The 17,995-nt window shown below is 38.3% G+C and overlaps 4 protein-coding genes across 7 annotated transcripts; 2 read left to right on the forward strand and 2 right to left on the reverse strand.

Annotated features, from left to right (window-relative positions):
* Positions 1-4,700, reverse strand: LOC122419125 (uncharacterized). Its single transcript, XM_043433415.1, has 8 exons — positions 4,604-4,700; positions 3,999-4,488; positions 2,203-2,499; positions 2,160-2,166; positions 815-2,049; positions 531-753; positions 343-451; positions 1-265 (listed from the first exon to the last, which is right to left on the reverse strand). Exons 1-8 carry the CDS (start codon positions 4,698-4,700, stop codon positions 198-200), a joined length of 2,526 nt encoding a protein of 841 aa, XP_043289350.1. The 3' UTR covers positions 1-197.
* Positions 4,701-5,572: 872 nt separating this feature from the next.
* LOC122419260 (transmembrane protein 115) lies at positions 5,573-9,002 on the forward strand. Its single transcript, XM_043433680.1, has 3 exons — positions 5,573-6,340; positions 6,975-7,230; positions 7,636-9,002. Exons 1-3 carry the CDS (start codon positions 5,890-5,892, stop codon positions 8,015-8,017), a joined length of 1,089 nt encoding a protein of 362 aa, XP_043289615.1. The 5' UTR covers positions 5,573-5,889; the 3' UTR covers positions 8,018-9,002.
* Position 9,003: 1 nt separating this feature from the next.
* Positions 9,004-15,265, reverse strand: LOC122419259 (E3 ubiquitin-protein ligase Hakai-like). Of its 3 annotated transcripts, none has more exons than XM_043433678.1 (5): positions 14,978-15,265; positions 14,625-14,728; positions 13,771-14,094; positions 13,260-13,448; positions 9,004-13,107 (listed from the first exon to the last, which is right to left on the reverse strand). In XM_043433678.1, the coding sequence occupies exons 2-5, from the start codon at positions 14,724-14,726 to the stop codon at positions 12,346-12,348; spliced, it is 1,377 nt and encodes a 458-aa protein (XP_043289613.1). In that variant the 5' UTR covers positions 14,727-14,728; positions 14,978-15,265; the 3' UTR covers positions 9,004-12,345. The 3 variants fall into 3 exon arrangements, with proteins under 3 accessions (XP_043289613.1, XP_043289614.1, XP_043289612.1); XM_043433679.1 differs by having other exon boundaries at positions 14,936-15,265; XM_043433677.1 differs by having other exon boundaries at positions 14,865-15,265.
* Positions 15,266-15,315: 50 nt separating this feature from the next.
* Positions 15,316-17,851, forward strand: LOC122419258 (nuclear RNA export factor 1-like). 2 transcript variants are annotated; one of them, XM_043433675.1, is made up of 3 exons: positions 15,316-15,501; positions 15,673-15,792; positions 15,940-17,851. In XM_043433675.1, the coding sequence occupies exon 3, from the start codon at positions 16,060-16,062 to the stop codon at positions 17,725-17,727; it is 1,668 nt and encodes a 555-aa protein (XP_043289610.1). In that variant the 5' UTR covers positions 15,316-15,501; positions 15,673-15,792; positions 15,940-16,059; the 3' UTR covers positions 17,728-17,851. The 2 variants fall into 2 exon arrangements, with proteins under 2 accessions (XP_043289610.1, XP_043289611.1); XM_043433676.1 differs by lacking the exon at positions 15,316-15,501 and adding an exon at positions 15,569-15,587.
* Positions 17,852-17,995: the final 144 nt, after the last annotated feature.

Consider the following 17,995-nt stretch of genomic DNA (forward strand, 5'->3'; position numbering starts at 1 on the left):
TTTTACGAATATTTATTAAAAATGTAAAATACCTCATCAAACGTGAAAGCAAAATGTATGAAAGTATTAAAAATTTTGTGATTATTTTAGTTAAAAATATGAGTCCAAGTTATTCGTCGTAGCGTATCGACGGTTTCGAACCGCTCGTCTAACTGAGAAATAAACTTCATCGGCTCGGATGGAGGCGAGGCTCGAATTCACATCGGCGTTTGTAGTACACCGGCGTAGCCGTATCCTTGGGGCCCGAAATTTCGTACGTAACATTCTGATGAGGGAGAAAAACGTTTGACGTGAGTATATACGAAATTATAAATGCGTTGTAAGAAAATGAAAGTTACTAACGCTTGCAATAAATTTCACCGCAATTTTCGTGGTATGTCAAGGTTTCAAGGGGTTTGCGACAGCAGTAACAGCTAAAGCATATGTGGTGATAAGGCACCCCGGAAATGATCTGTTGAGGAGAGAAATGAGTGGAATAAAAAATAAAAAGTAATGGGAAATGAAACGGGTGGAATATTGCGAAGTTTAACCATCATTTCAGCGTGATAAACTTTTCGTCCGCAGCGTTGACAGTCCAGGCCTCCGCCGAGACATTCGCAACCGGTTGGCACTTTTGGTTGAAGACAAGCATCAAAAGGAGAGTCATTATCCTGCTGACAGCCGATTGCGGGTGTACAAACAGAACCACCACCGCCGCCACCACCACCACCACCACCACCACCGCCGCCCGTCCGGCCTCCGGAGCTTCTGGTCCTGGAAATAAAGAAGGAATTCATGATTAAATCGACGGAGCACGAAATCGATGATATCTTACCCGCCGTAACCCGAGCCACCGCCGCCACCGCCGCTCCTAAAAACGCCACCCACGGTCCCAATAATATTGGGCATTCGGCAACAGGGTGGCGGTGAGTGGATTCTCGGTGGCATGCACGGTGATCTTCCACTTCCTCCCGTGTGAGGCTGACACGGTGGAATAGAGCATGCTCTCAAGGGTAAGCACGTTTGACCGGGGTTGCCGCAACCACCGCGACATCCGCCACCACAATTTCCACCACCCCCGCAGCCCTGGGCGTTGCCGGTGCAAGGGGCGTTGCATCGCACAAATTTTCTATGGGGTTTCGGTCTAGTTCCAGGAGGTAAGCAGCAATCCTTTTTAGCAGCGCAGGGCGATGAACACGCATCCGCGGTGCAGCTTGAAAACCCCGAAGACTCCGGGGAGCAACGGTCTGGCATACGCGGCGGGCAAGTCAAGTATCCTGATGACAGAGAATTTCCTCCGAATTTCGAGGCGCAAGGACCCGACGCTCCGTTGGAATTCCCATCGCTGCATCCTCCGGATCTCGCATAGCGATTCGCGGGCTCCTCCGAACCAGCGTCGCGAAAACGTCTCGATATTCCCGAGCTAGCGTAGCCGCTTTTCACGCCTCCGCCACCACCGCATCCACAGCCTCCGCCAACGTTTTCGCAACCTCCACCGACATTTTTGTAACCTGCACCACCGTTTTCGTAAGCTTCACCTTCACCGACGCTGTTCGCGTTACCAGCACCGCCGCCTCCGCAACCTCCACCGCCGCAGCAACAGCCACCGCCGCTTCCACCTCCTAGCAAAGCTCCAGCCCCACTTCCACAGCCCGAGGAAGCTCCACCACCACCGCAGCCGCCGCAACCACCGCGCATTCTGTTGTTTCCTTCGCAAACATCACTCTCATCAGAATCTTCCATTCCCTCAGTCTTGTCCATGCTACTTATGACATCGAAATCTTCGCCGGGGCGTTTGAAGCTTGTAACATCGATGGGACTTTTGTCAACAGTCTTCCCCGGGGTTGGGCTCCCGGAGCGCACTCTTCCAGGAAAAAGGAAAGATATTTTTTTCCTTGATGCTCGTGGCGTACCGCTCGGTGGTTGAGCTGCTTGCAGAAACTTTCTCCTTGAGGAATCAATGATGATTGTGTTCTTCCCGATCGTCACTAAATCTTGGATCTTCCTCGTCAATGGACGTAGACGAACCTGGCTTCGAATTACTGCAAGAAGCTGAGTAGCGATTTGGTTCTAGGCTTTTTTGTATGTGCATACTATGAAAGAGCTGAAGCCTTTTCATGATGGAACTTGACTCTGGACTTGGTTCGAGCCCTTAACGAATAGTCCCTACAGCTAATTACTCTGACTCTGAATAGCGAATGCTGGACGTAAATACGATCTCACCTCAAATGCTTTTGATAATTTTCCACGAAATTTCTCCCACGACAGGCTTCGATGCTACTCTTCCGGTCTTGAATACGCGCGTCTCTATCGGATCTTCGAATTTCGTGACAGCGATGACGGTGACATTGCTTTGAGTGCTCGCAATGTTTGAGGGCTACTCGACAGGGGCTGCCTGGTCTTCCACTAGCGATGCCACGGGAATTCCAAGTGTTGCAGGTCTCGAAAGCTTCCCCGAAGACTGGAGTGCTCGAAGGACGTATGAGATTTTGCGTCGCCGAAGAAGGACGACTGAACATACTGCGTGGAAAGAAATACTTAATGATTGATGCTCGACAAACGCTCCTGAGTCATAAAATAGCGAGAACGTCGAGAGAGATTTTTACAAATTTATTTGTGCGATCGAACTCGACACATTCGTCGAGACGCTTAAGGTTGAATGAGTGCTAAATTTTTAAAACGCTTTTAGACCAAGTTTAACGTACCGATTAAATGTATTGTTAGTGAATTTGTATTACAGCAGATCTTATTAACATGTAAAAATATTAAAAACGCTAGTTTTGCAAAACCATCAACGGATAAATTTTAATTGCCACGATGACACATTTTCACTGGTATTTTTTAAAGAATTCTATAAATTTACCATGTAGTTGTTTTTTTAACTTGATCGTTTCACTGTTGCAGCTAATTGTTCATTGAGTGAAAAAACTTTTTCATTAATAATTTCTGAAGGAATGAATTTAAAGAAAAATCTACGTGGTGAATTCGTAGAGGATCAGTTGAGGAACAAAATGAGACTTGGTGCAATAAAATTGGTTAAAAAATACAGATGCTTCTTTGAAAAATACCTGTGAAAATGTGTCATCATGGAAATTTGCATTTATCAATTAGTGGTTTTGCAAAATTATCATTTTTCGTATTTTTTCACGTTAATAAAAAACGCTTGAATGCATATGTACTAACAATAAGTTTAATCGGTACGTTGAACTTGGTCTAAAAGCATTTTGAAAATTTAGCACTCATTTGACTAGCACGCAGTACAGGAGTTATCTTAAGAGCATGGATCAGTCGCTATCTCGCCACCGTGAGCGCGAGAGAGATAGCTGCAATTTTCGAAATTGAATATCTGCGACACGGTTTGATCAATAAAAAAAAGCCCCTGTCAGCGTATTTTTGCCATCTTTCCGCGTCCGCTGACAGAGCCTTTTTTTGATTAGTCAAACAACAGCGGAGAATTTTCATTTCGAAAATTCAAGGTGAGGTTAGTCGACTGATCCATGCTCTTAAGGTGATCGATCGCGTGAGTGCGAGAGAGAGCTGCAAATTTCGAAACCGAAATTCTTTGACACAGTTTGACGGATAAAAAAAACCTCTGTCAGTCGATTTTTGCCATCACTCTGCGTAGGCTGACAGAGCCCTTTTTTAATCGGTCAAACTGTGTCAAAGAATTTCGATTTCGAAAATTCCAAGTGAGGTTAGTTCTGATCCATACTGGACGGATCAGTGGATATATGGCAACCGTAAGTGCGAGAGAGATAGCTGCAATTTTTGAGAGTAAAATTTTTCCAGAACAGAAAGTGAGATTTTTCCGGACGCTCGATCGAAATAATAAAAGTGTTAGACCATTTTTTCCATCGCCCTACGTGAGCTGACGGAGCCTTTTTCTAATCGGTTAAACTGTGTCAGAGTATTTTGATTTGAAAAATGTCAATTGAGGTTAGGTGACTGATTCATGCTCTTAAAGTAGGGCATAAGCACCTCGCAGCTCTAACTCGTTTGTTTGGCAAGAGATAACGAACCTCTGAGATGCCGACTGATGCTTGTTGTACCATGCAGTAACCGCAGTGGGGCTGTAGACTCGATCGCAAATAGTCGTTGGAGAGCTCCGAAGATCCAGCTGTTCGATGTCCCTTTCACGAGGATCGGCTGCGTCGTCGCCCTCTAGATTCAAACCCCTTTCGGTTTCGAGATCTTCCTCGCAACCACCACCACCCCGGAGTCGATTATTTTCCGACTGGCAATTCGATATTTCTACGATTCGTTCCGAATTGTTATCGGAAATGCACTTTTCCTTGCTGCAGTAAGAGCAGCAACAGCAATCGGACAATGATTCGCAGGGGAAAACAGAGGAATTTTTCTTATCGGTTAACGGAACGAAAGGGCTTGTCGACAGCGGTAAAGATGGCCTGACGGAAGCTGTCGAAAAAAGGCGGTTGTAACAATTTCGGCAGAACAGCTCGCCGGAGTGAGTTTCCACTGTCCAACTGTCCAACAATTTTCGACAATTACCTTAACAAAAAAAATTCACAGATCGATTAGTTCGGCCCGATATATTCGCTCCCTCAGTCATCGGGAGCGAATTTTTTTCCTTATCTGTTTACGTATTTTTATTGAAATTACGAACGGCATGAAAAGCAAAATGTATGCCAAACTTTTCCCAGGGCCAATTTCTCCTCGGCGAAGTAAACCTCGCGCAGGCAACGCGAACAAACTCCGGGCATTTATCAAACCTGACGTTGACAGTTTCGTAATAACTCAGCCGGCGAATTGCACCGACTAACTAATTTGTAGAGCCTAAAAATTCTGAAAATTCAACAAGCTTCTTTCATTTACGAGGCTCGCGTGCTCGATCCAATTGATTTTGCTAAGAGAATTTTCATGTGAATCCTTTCGCTTGATAAGTACGGTTTTTCAATACTCACAATACGGTTGAATATTCATCGGGCATCTTACGAGGTTGACTAATATTCACAAATTTCAAATAACGCGTTTATCTCGAAATCCTAATTGGCAAAAAAAAACATCATATTGCAACGGCCGTCACCGTCGATGGATTAATTACTGCATTTAACAGATGAGGGAGCTAAATATCAATAAAATGACAGTGCGGATTTTATACGAGGACACGATTCAAAGGGATCTCGAAAAATTGTAATTCATTCAATTTTTTACGAGCTCATTTGTTTCCTCACGATATCTCATTGTCAAACTACTTTTATTTTGTTCCGTCAATAAAGATATAGAAAATAAAATAATCGCCTCAAGTCAAGAGTTGATTTATTTTTTTTTTAACTTCTTAGACGTTGAATTGATGAAAAGTATATTCCGAATATGATTTTCGTCAAAAATGCCAAATTGAAAGTAAAAAGCAATCAACTTATGAAAATTTCGTGCATTTAAGAACAATTAACTCGACAAAAAACTGCAAAAATCGGTATTTTCTTAGTATTAAAAAAGCATGTATATAAAAGAAACGTATACAAAAAACACTTCGTTTCCTCTTTAACCCCATTTTATTTGAATGGACATCTCTTTTGAGCAATAAAGCAGGCTTGCGTGTAACAGTCATGTCTTTCGCGATCATTCGTTAAATTCGACGATGCAAGCGATAAAATTTGATAAATATTGCATCAGGAAATTAATTCGAGAATGAAAGAGTTGACCACACGATAACGAAAATACAGAGAGAAAGAGAGAGAGTGAGACAGACGGATATGTAAAGAAGGTTGAGGTTATGTTTGAAGAGTTCGTGGTATGACCACTAGGCGGAAACGTCAGGTGTCAGTTGGTTGGTACTTTTTTTAATGTCGTAAAGTATCGTCTTCGCGGCACGGTTCGGGTACGGGGGGTACAGGCAAGAACCTTTTCTGCAGCAAGGAAGAGGTTAAGCTTTGATAATCGGGGTCAGAAATGGCAGCGATCAAAGGTTTGGGGCGAAACATCCCCTACCTAAGACAACAATTTGCGGCGTTACTCGGTAACACGAGTACCAGCGTTAAATTCATATGTGTCGTTGTGCTATTCTCCTATTGCCTCTCCTTTATGGAGCAGGCTGTACTGACGCTAAGTGTCACACCAGGTTATCTTTTACCTCCGGCTTTTTGGATATGGACAGCCTTCACCTTTTGCTTCCTTGAAATACACTTTTGGGAAGTTTGTGTGGATGTTGTCACTGTTGGACTTTGCGGCAAGCTCATCGAGCCACTTTGGGGAGCCATGGAAATGATGACTTTCTTCGCTGTTGTTAATTTTGGTGTCGCTGTACTTTCTACCTTGTTTTACTTGTTCCTTTATATGTGCACTAGCAATCCTGAATTACTATTTGACATTCATATCCATGGTCTCACCGGTTACATAGCAGGTACAATTATCTTATTTATGTCCCATTTTTTTTAACACTGTTCTATTCAATATCTTTTTCTCATCAACTTTCATTTTTTGAACCGTCGCAAGGCGACCAAGATTTCTCAGTTAAACTCCAATATTTACATGCAATGTTTTCTTATAGTATAAGATTTTACCCTCAACCTTTTAACTGAATGTATATAAAAAAGGGTCTGTATGAAAAATCAAAATAAATTACATTTTTTTTTATTACAATTCCACTAACTTTCAACATAAACATGCAAAACAAAAGGTTTACTGAGCTTCAAGCATTATGAATTTGAATTTGTACTCAAGTATTTCTGCTCCCAAATTTATAGTTGCCATTTTCTCCTACACCAAAATTTTTAAACTATCAAGAATCAATATATCGCATCTATGGAGCATTTTTATAGATTACTAAATAGAATCATGTTAAAATAACTGACAATAATTTTTAAATGTGGATCGACATATGCTGCAATTTTATTAGCTATTTTGTAAGTTCAAGAAAAAGAATTCTACATGTGGTAATTCAAGAATCTAAAAAAATTAACGGGCCTCAATAAAATCTTAACTCGTGGAATGTCAATACCCCAATAAATGAAATAAATATTGAATTTTGTTGCCAGGTGTCAGTGTTGCAGTGAAACAAATTATGCCTGATCACATAATAATAAAAACACCATTGGGAAAAATGACCAATAGAAATATTCCAATGATCGTGTGGATGATGAGTCTCATGCTCTGGGTAGTTGGACTTCTAGAAGGCACACATCCTACAATGTTTCTTAGTGGCGTCATTATATCATGGGTCTACCTGAGATTTTATCAAAGGCATAATAATGGTACTCGGGGCGATATGGCTGATAATTTTACATTTGCCAGGTATCTATCTTACATTATTTAAAAAGCGCTCATCATTTATAAACAATAATCTTTCATTTGAGAAAATTACATGGATCAATGCTATAAAATCTAGAAAATAGTGATATTTTCATAAGTTTTTACCAAAGCATTTCTCATTGAGATCCAGGTTGTTCTAGATAATAGAATCTTCAAATTTGCAATCAACGATGCCGATTAAACGAAAGTCTCTTGCATCGATGCTTGTAATACAAAATGAACTTCTCCCCAAGTTTCGAAGAGAATAGATTACTTTAAACTCCCTTTCAAATTCATAAGCAAAATCGAAACAAAAAAAGTTATTGTTACAATCGTTGATGTTATTGTAGTTTTGAAAAACTTCAAAATGAAAAAAGAAACCATGATAATAACGTTTTTTACTTGCAGCTTCTTTCCAAATGTTTTACAACCGCCGATCGCAGTCGTAAGCAATACTGTGCACGGATTCTTTGTACGCATTGGACTGTGTAAGAAGATCGTCCGAAGATTCGACATGTCAAACGCACCACCAGGTCTAGTCATAAATCTGCCTGGTATAGACCCTCAGGACAGCGAAAGACGAAGACAAATAGCGTTGAAAGCATTGAGCGAGAGGCTTAGCAAAGATCACGCAAAGCCTTGGCAGTACGATAGAAGTAAGAAACATTCGCCGATACCACCCGCAGTTTCGATACCAATTCCTGAATCGAGTACACCTAAACCTCTCACATCTCCCTTAATCCCCCAAATGAACGTAAACATTCACAGTCATCCGTCCACCAGTACGTGATTATTTTTGATGAAATAAAAATGAATAAAACATCCAGAATTCATACGAAATATTGATTAAAAATAATAAAATGAAAAAACACATGAAAACAAGATCATTAAGTCCGCGTAAAGGAAAACACTTTGAGGAGCTTCGAAAGATAATAAACAACCACGATGAGAAAGACTCCTGATTAAACTGGATTTACTCGTGGCGATAAATGAGATAGGACGATTGCAAGACTGCTTTCATTTTTGCAGATTATGCCTCTAAAAAACAAAAGCAAAACAACAATAACACCCCGAATCAAACATCAAACATTTGAATGCCAACTACATTTTTTTCTCTCTGCCAGCTCAAAGTATCACATTGATGTTTACGAACCTTCAATGAGCTCTGAACAACAAGAAATAATTTGTCAATTGAGCTGTTTCTTTATTTTGACCTGTCACGGTATATCAAATTCATGATTCATACCACTTTGAATTTTCCAAACGGTTCAAGATTGCGTCATCTTTGCAATATAATTATGGCTATCCAACACGATTCCTCTACACTCATTCTTAATCCACGTAAAATTCCGTCAAAATACAGAGCTATTGCGTTGAATTTGATGTTCCTCAATGCTATTGGTTCTTCGCAACCGTCATCTTGTTTGGAGCCTACAAATTTGTCTTTATTGTCGCCCAATCGTTTTGATTTCGTTTATTTATTGACCAGCTCGGCTATTTGTAAAAATACTATTTTCTATAATTACGGTATATTTTTTTTTCTCAAACTTCGCATAATTGTCTGAAGAGTGAATGATTTACTTGTTATGGGTCTTTCAAAAATATTATGCGTTTGAGATTACCGTATTATTACTGTTATTTAAGCATAGAATAGACAAACGGTTTTGTCATGATGAATGGAGGCATAACAATCATAATGTTAAAATATATTGAAATCAAGATCTATGAAATTGTAGGCGATGCATTTTTATAAAATAAAACACGTTTGAAGAATAGACTTTGTCTCAATTTTTTATATAACGATGGGAATATTTTTAACGTGGCTACATTTTGGTAAAGTTTTGGTAAATTAGAGAAAAAGTAAACAAAGGCCTTTGTAATCCAACCGAGATGACGTGAGACATTCATAGCGACTGAACTAATTTCTCTTGGCATTTGAGATATGCACAATGAAGAGAAAACGTTCAATCAATTCAAATTTGTTGATGCGTACAAAAAATATGTGCAGAACTTGATCCTTGAACGGATCCGATTATTATCGCAAGAAAAGTTTACAATTTATGTAAGACACTTGAACAGCTCTGAGCCCATTCGTTTCTTAAAACGAGTAACATAATTCAATGTTGACGAACTCTCGCGTATGTTACTTATAATTGGTAAGACAAATGATTCGATGCGACAATGTAAATAATATCTTGGTTCATTCGTAACTCGTAATTCCTTCCCCATTCAAGTCTTATTAATCCACTTACACCCTAAAATTTCCAGATTGTATATAAAAGAAGAAATTAATTGAAAATTGAATTATTTTGTCTTCCTGACATTTCAATGCGCAATGCTCATTGAAAAAATGACTATAAATAAATACATGAATGTACGACGCTTCAAATCTAATGAGTCATAGAGGTATAAAAGGTTGTAAGAAGTTTTACATCTGTCAGAATATGGAGAGAAAAATTGCGAGGAATGATTATCTTTCTTTACAGACCAAAACTCAAACTTCGTTATGTTTTTTCATTCGACTAGTGTGATGAAATTTTATAAAATTTGAGGTAATTATTGTCGAACGAAAGATATTTGCAATTGATTTAAAAAAAATTTTCTCTATCAATATCTGCACTCGGAGTCGAAAATCATCGCAATGACAATTGAATGATCTCGCTAGTTTCGTTAGGATGATTAAATCAAGCAAACGCATTCGTTTTTTACCGTGTAACTTGAAAGAACGTATGAGTATTTGAAGCAGTTATTTTCTTTCTGCTTAAATCACGCGAAGACGACGGAATTAAGAATTCTACGAAAAAATCAGAAACCAATTGCTTTTCAGTTTATCGTCAAGTTGGAGTACAGAGATTGAAGGGCGTTTAAAGTTTATAGCAGAGCTAGTATGTGTGAATGAATGAATATTTAGTTAAAAACACCATTGCCAGCCCCCCTTTCCTCTCATCTCACACGGTTTTAATGTAATAATAATAATAATAATAATTGCAATATATTTTAAGTGTTATATATACATGTGATTACTTTTTGTACATACCTTAAAACTGTTATCGTCTGTACAATACTAAAAATCTACGTCATAAATAATTTTCTCATTATTTTGTACTCTCGCGCTGATCACGCTTGTACAACAAGAGATATTCTTATGATTAAACAACTTGAATTTTGTTAGAAAAAAGCAGTTTCATTGGTGCACTTGCCGGATAAAAAAGTCGTATTTTTTTCAGTAGATACTTTAGACATAAAAGTTTGATTCATTTTCAAAGAATATATTGTACAGGGAATCAATGGACGAATATAAAATAAAAATATTTCATTGCTGTACAACAATATTGGAGTCAACCGTTCTCAAGGAATCCTTAAAAACTTTTTTGTGAATGCCAACCCTTTCGATTGTTGGAGACATCGCATATGCCGGATACTGTGAATTTATCATTTTCCCCGTGAACATTCGTCACTTTTACCGATTGAAAATAAAAAATAGCGGCTTTCACATCAAAATTCGATATAAACTTTAAAGTCGGCATATGAAAAAAAGCCCTATTACCACTAACTAGGCTTGACTCACGTTTTTTTGTGATCGTCAATTTCGCCCGTTTTCATGCAATTTTATTTCGCCGTTAAACGGCTGAGAACGTCTAAAACGTAAATGCAATGTAATTGTTTTTTTTTTTTTTTTTTTTCATTGAATTTGGGGAATTGTATAGTTTCGTAGTGATAGCACTAGTTGATTCAATGCAGCCTATTACCCCACGAAGTGGAATCAAGTATTCGGCGACATTATAGTTATCAATAAAACTTTTGAAAATGACTCTGATCGTGAGCCTGAATGTATATACTCTTTGAAAAAAATTGAGCCCTGACGAATACTGGACTCTACCTCATGCGATAATAGATCGTTCTGAAGCCACTACTGATGTCACTATAAACTCTTATAGCTACATCAATAATTCATCAACCGTATAGTTTTTTGGACCCGTGTTGATCAGCACCTTGTAAATACAAATGAAGCTATTATAGGAATTTTTGAATCGTGGAATTCTTTCATCGAATTCGTTCAATCTACGTTAATAATGTTGACAAAATTATAGAGAGAAACGTAATTTCATCGTTGATCACGAAGAAAATATATTGCAGTTTCGAAATTATATTTTGTGAATATTAAAACCAATTTTCGCATCACGAAACTTCTTCCGAGCTCAGTAATTCTAGGAAACGACATGTCAACTTTACCCCCATCACCGCGAATCGTTTTATATTCAGAGAAAGTATAGTCTCGGCGAGAGCCTCCGGCCAGTAGTCGACAGGGCTGTCAATGTACTTGTCCCGAGACTGTACCGAATCTCTTGATAAGAAACAAATGATGATACTCGGATAACAATTAGAGTCATTCTAAAATTCAATTTAAAAAATCATGCGTACCATGAACAAAAAAAAACTATTTACGGTATATAAATAATTTCTCATTTTTTACTTATATAAAAAAAATTGATAATTCTCTTCGGTGTTAAAATCGAAAGGAAAGCAGGCAACGCTGCAGGGGAAATACTTAAATGTGGCCGAACCGTAACGTTTGTTACGAATATTTGGAGCGTCTGAGAAAAATTGACACTGCACAAACAGCGTCTGTTCAGTATGTATAATAATGTTTTCATTCCTCCATTAGTGCCATCCTTATCAGCGCTCGAGAGATCAACCGAAAAACAGCTGTTGGGGATATATCCTCAGTAGAGAATTTTCCCGTGTCGTCACAGAAAGTGTTTCGTAACATGATGAATTTTTTTCCCAACAAGCCTGGATTGACTGAGGTTGACGTTACGAAATTCAGTCGAAAAAAAAGAAAAGATTTCATTATACAAATGAATACTAATATCGAAAGCGTACCCGACTTAAAAATTATTTCGTGTATATTTATATATACACCAATATATTCGTCACATGACTATTTATAATTATTTTGTGTCGACCGTATGAATCGGTCAGTCTCACAGAGAATTCAAGATACAAACGAGGAGTCTTTGCTCTTTCGCATTTCAAGCGACACGTGAATTGGTGTCCGAAGATCCACGTAATTGTTTCATTTGAAAAATATATGGGTAAAAGACGCTTAAACAACTTTCATCTATAAAATTGTTGTTGATGCTGGGACCATTGAGTTTGGGGAGGTGGTGGTGGAGGCGGTTGTTGAGGTTGTGTCCGATAAGGGGACTCTTGCATGTACGAAGTCGGCGATGGCCTTATCGTGGATGGTGCCGCCGAAACATATTGTTGTTGAGACGGTGGTGGAGCATAAGAGACTTGAGCTTGATGTTGCGTTGAAGCGTAATAATTTGGTGTCTGTGGAACTGGCGGAGGTACACTATAACCACCGTAATTCACTTGAGGTGGTGGTTGATAATAATGATGACTCGGTTGGGGATGAATGTCGTGTGAAGTCAAAGTATTGTCCTGGATTGGGACGGTTATGAGATTAGTTCGCATTGGTGGATTGTTCGAGGGTGATGGAACCGGAGGAACTGCACTCTGCGAATAATTTTGTATTGTCATCATTTGTTGAGGTCTGTGTTGCACTGGTGCTTGTTGTTGCTGTTGTTGCTGTTGCTGCTGCTGCTGTTGCTGTTGTTGTTGCTGCTGCTGTTGCTGTCTGTGTTCGGACGGCGATTGATTCACCATCGAATTCACCCGTGGATCGTTGCCCATTATTGATTGTACCATATGAGCGGGCATTTGCTTCATGCGTCCTGTTTGCATTGCAACCGAGCCAACTTTTGACAGCTGAGACTCCATGTCCGATTTTGTATGAGCGTATTGCGGCTGATCGACTTGCATTCCCTGAACTACTGGAGGCGGCGCTGCGATGTGTCGATGATTTATATGAGCCTGAAATTTTGCGAAGACAATAATAATTAGCGTGTGTTAGAGATGCAGAGTTTTCACAAAACTTTTACCGAAACATCCAATCTGTAGCTCGTTTTATACAGGAAATACAAAGCTTTTGAGGTGGAAATTATAAATAATTTTTGTTAACGAACTTGTAAATCTCGTTGACTGAGATACGTCCGCCGACAGCCAGCATTGCCATATCTGGTACCACCATGAGTACACATGAATACCGTTCCTAATCCGGTCTGCTCGACACGCGATACTTTTTCCATACAACGTGGACAAACTTTGTCTTCTCTTTTAGCGCACGACAGGCAAAAAACGTGTTTGCACGGGATCTAAGAGATAAAAATTGAAAAAGAAATGGGCATTGAAAATTGGCTTTTTTCCCATAATTGTAAAATAATTTCAATGTATGAACTTGGGGTTTCAACTAGCAACAAATACGGAAGTCGATAAATCAATATTTATGGCTTTGAGTTCAACTTGATTGAAATGTAGATGGAATTTTTAAACATTTTCCATTTTGAGATTCATAATATTATAACAAAATGTACAAATTTAATTTTCGATCCATTAGAAAATTTGGAATAATACGTTCAAGTACTTTTAGCAACAGTTTTTGTCACAAATATGCGGCAATGTTAAACAAATTGTTACCATGCGTCCATATATGAGAATTGGTTTCAGACACTTGTCACAACAGTGTATCATAGGGTTGAGAACTTTTTCTCCGATTAAATTGACCCGGTGATCCCATCTCAAACGCAGCATGGGCTCAGGAGGGCCACGATTAATGGTGGTGAATGTTGGTGCCTCTAGTTGTGATATATCAGCCTCTAGATCGAACTGTTGCTCGAGCGGTAAGCGTTGCTGCTGTTGCTGATTTTGCTGGGTGTCATGCTGCTTGGATTCTGGCTCTCCCATCTCCATGGGAGTTTCTTCCGAAGGTTGAGTAACATCTTCATCATCACTTTCGATTATCTACAGTAGAGAATAAGCTCTTATATTTTGGATGTATATAATTTTCATGGTTCAATTACTTTTTATCGTACTTTTATCGTACACGTTTTATGGTAATAATAATCATGTTAAGATGATTTATCACTTGTTCAATTGGTAAAAATCCTGTTGTACAGTTAATTCCGAGTAGCTTGATACTTTAAAGAAAATATGAGTTACACGCTAATCTCATTTTATCAGAGAACAAAGTGTAACTTTTATTTTTCCCAAAAAATCAAGTATGTTAGAGTAAACCGTGCAACCATTTTGCAGCTACTTCTTTCGCATTCACGCAAGTGATAGATTACCTTAACATCAAAAAGTGCAAGTTTTAGCATCATTGAAATCGGTTCACGTTTTAATATGGTGTTTAGTTCAACACATTTTTAAATCCGTCGAAATTAATATCGAACTTCGGATAGTTGTGGTTTATAAAGTATTTTCTAAATTCTTTCGTTGCATTCTTGGAAACAGTAAGAAAAAAATAAGAAAAATTATAGATCGAACATTACCTTAACTGCTTTCTTGACTCTTCCTCTCGCCCGACCTCTGGCCCGTCCACGACCTCTACCTCGTGCTCTGCCTCTCATTCTTTTGCCGGCATCTTCCTCCATTACTAAGAACAGAATTCATTCACGTGATAAACAAACAATACACCATTGAATTATTTAGAATTCGAACAGTCCGTCAAATTTGACCCGGTATGTTTAAGGTTAGGTATTATTTTTTGTCACGACAAATTGAGATATTACGTTTTCATATAACATTGCGACTGTTAGAACTTTGAGAAATCTTCTGACGATGGATGGCTTCAAGTACTAACAATTAATAATACTCTATAATGGATGAATGTCAACTAACGCACAGTGTTACTTTTTTGTCTGTACGTTGTTCATTGGGGTCACCCAAGCGGCGCCATTGCCATTCAGCCATTCACCACCGATCATTAACCAATGGAATTTCGCTTCATCCCCAGGTTTTTTCATTGGGTTCTCATTGCTTGCGTTGTACGTTGTACAAAAATGATTGATGTAAACATCATTTTTCTTTATGCTTTCTTACGTACTTTACTTTCTTTATTATTTTTTTATTCCAATGGAAAAAAGCAATCAAAACAGTTAGGATTGCTCTTGTTTGTTGTTTGATTCTGTCTCATTACACGACACGACGACACACAGCAATCGCCGCGGTGACGTCACAATCGCATCTCAATCTCCCAAAAAAAAAATAAAACAAACGCAGAAAGTTCGCAAGCACTTTAGCTGGACATTTTTTTAAGCTTCCCAAAATTTTGAAAAACGACTTGTTTTTAGTGCGTTAAAAATTCTTTTTGAGCTTCAAGAACAATAAAAATATTGTTTTTTTCGGCATATTGTATTAATGCATATGGTATGTCAGTGTGTTACCATGGATACGAATTTTGATATTTTTCCCTACATGGTTCTGATACGATATCGATATGATATCAGATAAGGGTTGGAATTTCGAATAATTACGATTTTTTTTGTTTTCAACAATCGTTCATCATCATTTTGAAATTGTTGAAGTACCTTTTTACAGTACATCCAATAAAAAAAACTTGGAGTGAAAACGGAACGTAGTGTAAACGAATCGATATTAACTCATGAATTTCATGACGAAGGTTTTTCAATATCTCCTGGGAAATACAGTGATAGTGAGGTTAGATATAACACATTTCACATTTCTGTAATCGTTGCTGTTGGCGCAATTAAAACTGCGACTTTCCAATGTATTTTGCATCGTCAATTATTCGTGTGATCACAACTGTTATTCTTATTGTCATGAATAATATTCATTGCTTTTTAGCAATTGATGCTGCATATCAGTGTTAATACAACATCAACAAGTTATCAGATGGAAACGTGCAGAAAGGAATAAAGGAGTATCGACTTTGAACAAACTATGTGTTAAGATAACAGCTTAATCATGAATATTGAACCAATGCAGGATGCAGGGACTGCGTCAGTATTATCATCGGGTCCTTCTGGATCAGGAAACTCTGCTAATTTTTGGGATTCTGCAAGATTATCATATACGAATCCTGTGTTGACAAACCAGGATATGATGTTGATAACTCGTCATACGCTTAGACACAAATTCATCATATATAAAATTGGCACTTATACCAAGAAGCAGATTCTCGATGCAGTGATATCAGCGTGTTCACCGGCGATACTATTTCCTCTGATGTATACTGTCGAGAGCCCTAACAAAGCATCATTCATAGCAAAATGCACAGTTGCAATGATTAAACAATTTGTCATACGAGGTCTCAAAATCACTATGCCGGATGACTGTACTCTAGGAATGGATATTATTCTGGGTTATACAAATAGCCTTACAATTAATTTTTCAAGGGAAATAAATATGGCGATAAAATCACGTTACGATCCAGTAAGAAAAACTCTTAATCTTGACAATTTTGAAAACGATAAATCATTACGTAACATCTATTGTGCGACCTCATCACCAAGGATATTGGCTTTCATTTTGCAAGGATGTAGCGTTGCCTACAATGCTGAACATAACCATAACTCCAAACTGTCAGTGCGGGAATTGAGCTTGCGTCATAATAATTTGATCGGTCTCGGACAACTGGATAAATGCTTCAATTATCACCTGACGAAAATTGATTTAAGAAACAATGACATTATTAACATGAACGAGTTGTATAATTTCAAAGATTTCAAGATCGATGAAATTTGGCTGGATGGTAATCCGTTGTGTTCTCGTTTTACAAATCGGGAGGATTACGTGCGAGAAGTTAAAGCGATATTTCCGCATGTGCAAAAACTCGATGGAATAATGATCGGAGTCGAAACAAAGTGGTTACCCCCCATACAAATGAATTATCTCAACGGTTTTTCTAAAATCAATCTGATAAAACAATTTATTCGACATTTCTTCACGTTTTACGACCAAAACGACAGAATCGTAATGAATGGTCTCTACGATCACGATGCTCTTTTCTCTATGACTCTTGGACCCATCACACACTCCACTCATTTGCAAATGACCAAAGCTTTTGCAAATAATCGAAATTTATTGAAATTCGTAGACTACGCCAAATGTCAAGAATTCCTCTTGCGTGGACCAGATAAAATAATAGCCGCTCTTCGACGACAGCCGACCACCGTTCACGATTATAGAAACTTCAACGTCGATTTATTGTTTCATACCGAAGATTCGGTGACGATAGCTGTGCAAGGCTTTTTCTCCTACAGAGAATACTCTCATCCACCATTGTTTTTCAATCGTACATTTGTCATCGTAGAGATTGAGGACAATGAGTACTGCATCGCCAACGATCAGTATCACATTCAAAGTGATTCATCCAACTCGAAAAGTACCTCCGAGGCAAAACTTCGACCTACTGTTGCTATTCCGGATATTAAATTTACGATTTTTAGTCGGAGCGAGAAAGAACAGTTGTTAAGATTCTTGAGTGAGCGTACAACAATGAACGAAGAATATTGTTATCGTTTTTTGGAACAGGCTAATTGGGATATTCGCGTTGCTCTTGGAGCTTTCGTGAAATCTTATACCGTAAACGATGTTCCACTGGAGGCTTTTCAACGATATACGTATTCGTGATAGTAGAAAGTTGAATTTTGTTTTTTCACCATCTTTGGGTCTTTAGTGCGTACAGAACTGCATGTACATACCGCTCAATCGAAAGTTCGTAAAAAAAATAAATACAAATGTAAGATTTATGAAATATTTTGTGGCAAAAAATTATTTTCGTTGATTTTTTTACCATAATACCCACTAATTTTTTTTTGCAAAACGAAATAAATTTATATTGTTCGACTGATTCGAAAACTCTTAAAATCTGCAACAGGACATTTAGAGTATGAAGAAT

This window comes from Venturia canescens, chromosome 1 (genome assembly GCF_019457755.1).
Source record: "Venturia canescens isolate UGA chromosome 1, ASM1945775v1, whole genome shotgun sequence".
Taxonomy (NCBI): Eukaryota; Metazoa; Arthropoda; class Insecta; order Hymenoptera; family Ichneumonidae; genus Venturia; species Venturia canescens.

Excerpts from the sequence above, each read along its gene's own strand:
- LOC122419125 (XM_043433415.1), bottom strand. The coding sequence starts at position 4,700 with ATGCCCGGAGTTTGTTCGCGTTGCCTGCGCGAGGTTTACTTCGCCGAG. Across the intron at positions 4,489-4,603 it reads TACATTTTGCTTTTCATGCC|GTAATTGTCGAAAATTGTTG; the intron begins GTTCGTAATTTC and ends TTTTTTGTTAAG. Across the intron at positions 266-342 it reads CGGTGAAATTTATTGCAAGC|AATGTTACGTACGAAATTTC; the intron begins GTTAGTAACTTT and ends CTCCCTCATCAG.
- LOC122419260 (XM_043433680.1), top strand. The coding sequence starts at position 5,890 with ATGGCAGCGATCAAAGGTTTGGGGCGAAACATCCCCTACCTAAGACAA. Across the intron at positions 6,341-6,974 it reads TCTCACCGGTTACATAGCAG|GTGTCAGTGTTGCAGTGAAA; the intron begins GTACAATTATCT and ends TTTTGTTGCCAG. Across the intron at positions 7,231-7,635 it reads GATAATTTTACATTTGCCAG|CTTCTTTCCAAATGTTTTAC; the intron begins GTATCTATCTTA and ends TTTTACTTGCAG.
- LOC122419259 (XM_043433678.1), bottom strand. The coding sequence starts at position 14,726 with ATGGAGGAAGATGCCGGCAAAAGAATGAGAGGCAGAGCACGAGGTAGA. Across the intron at positions 14,095-14,624 it reads GAGTCAAGAAAGCAGTTAAG|ATAATCGAAAGTGATGATGA; the intron begins GTAATGTTCGAT and ends TCTCTACTGTAG. Across the intron at positions 13,449-13,770 it reads TTCTCATATATGGACGCATG|ATCCCGTGCAAACACGTTTT; the intron begins GTAACAATTTGT and ends TTTATCTCTTAG.
- LOC122419258 (XM_043433675.1), top strand. The coding sequence starts at position 16,060 with ATGAATATTGAACCAATGCAGGATGCAGGGACTGCGTCAGTATTATCA.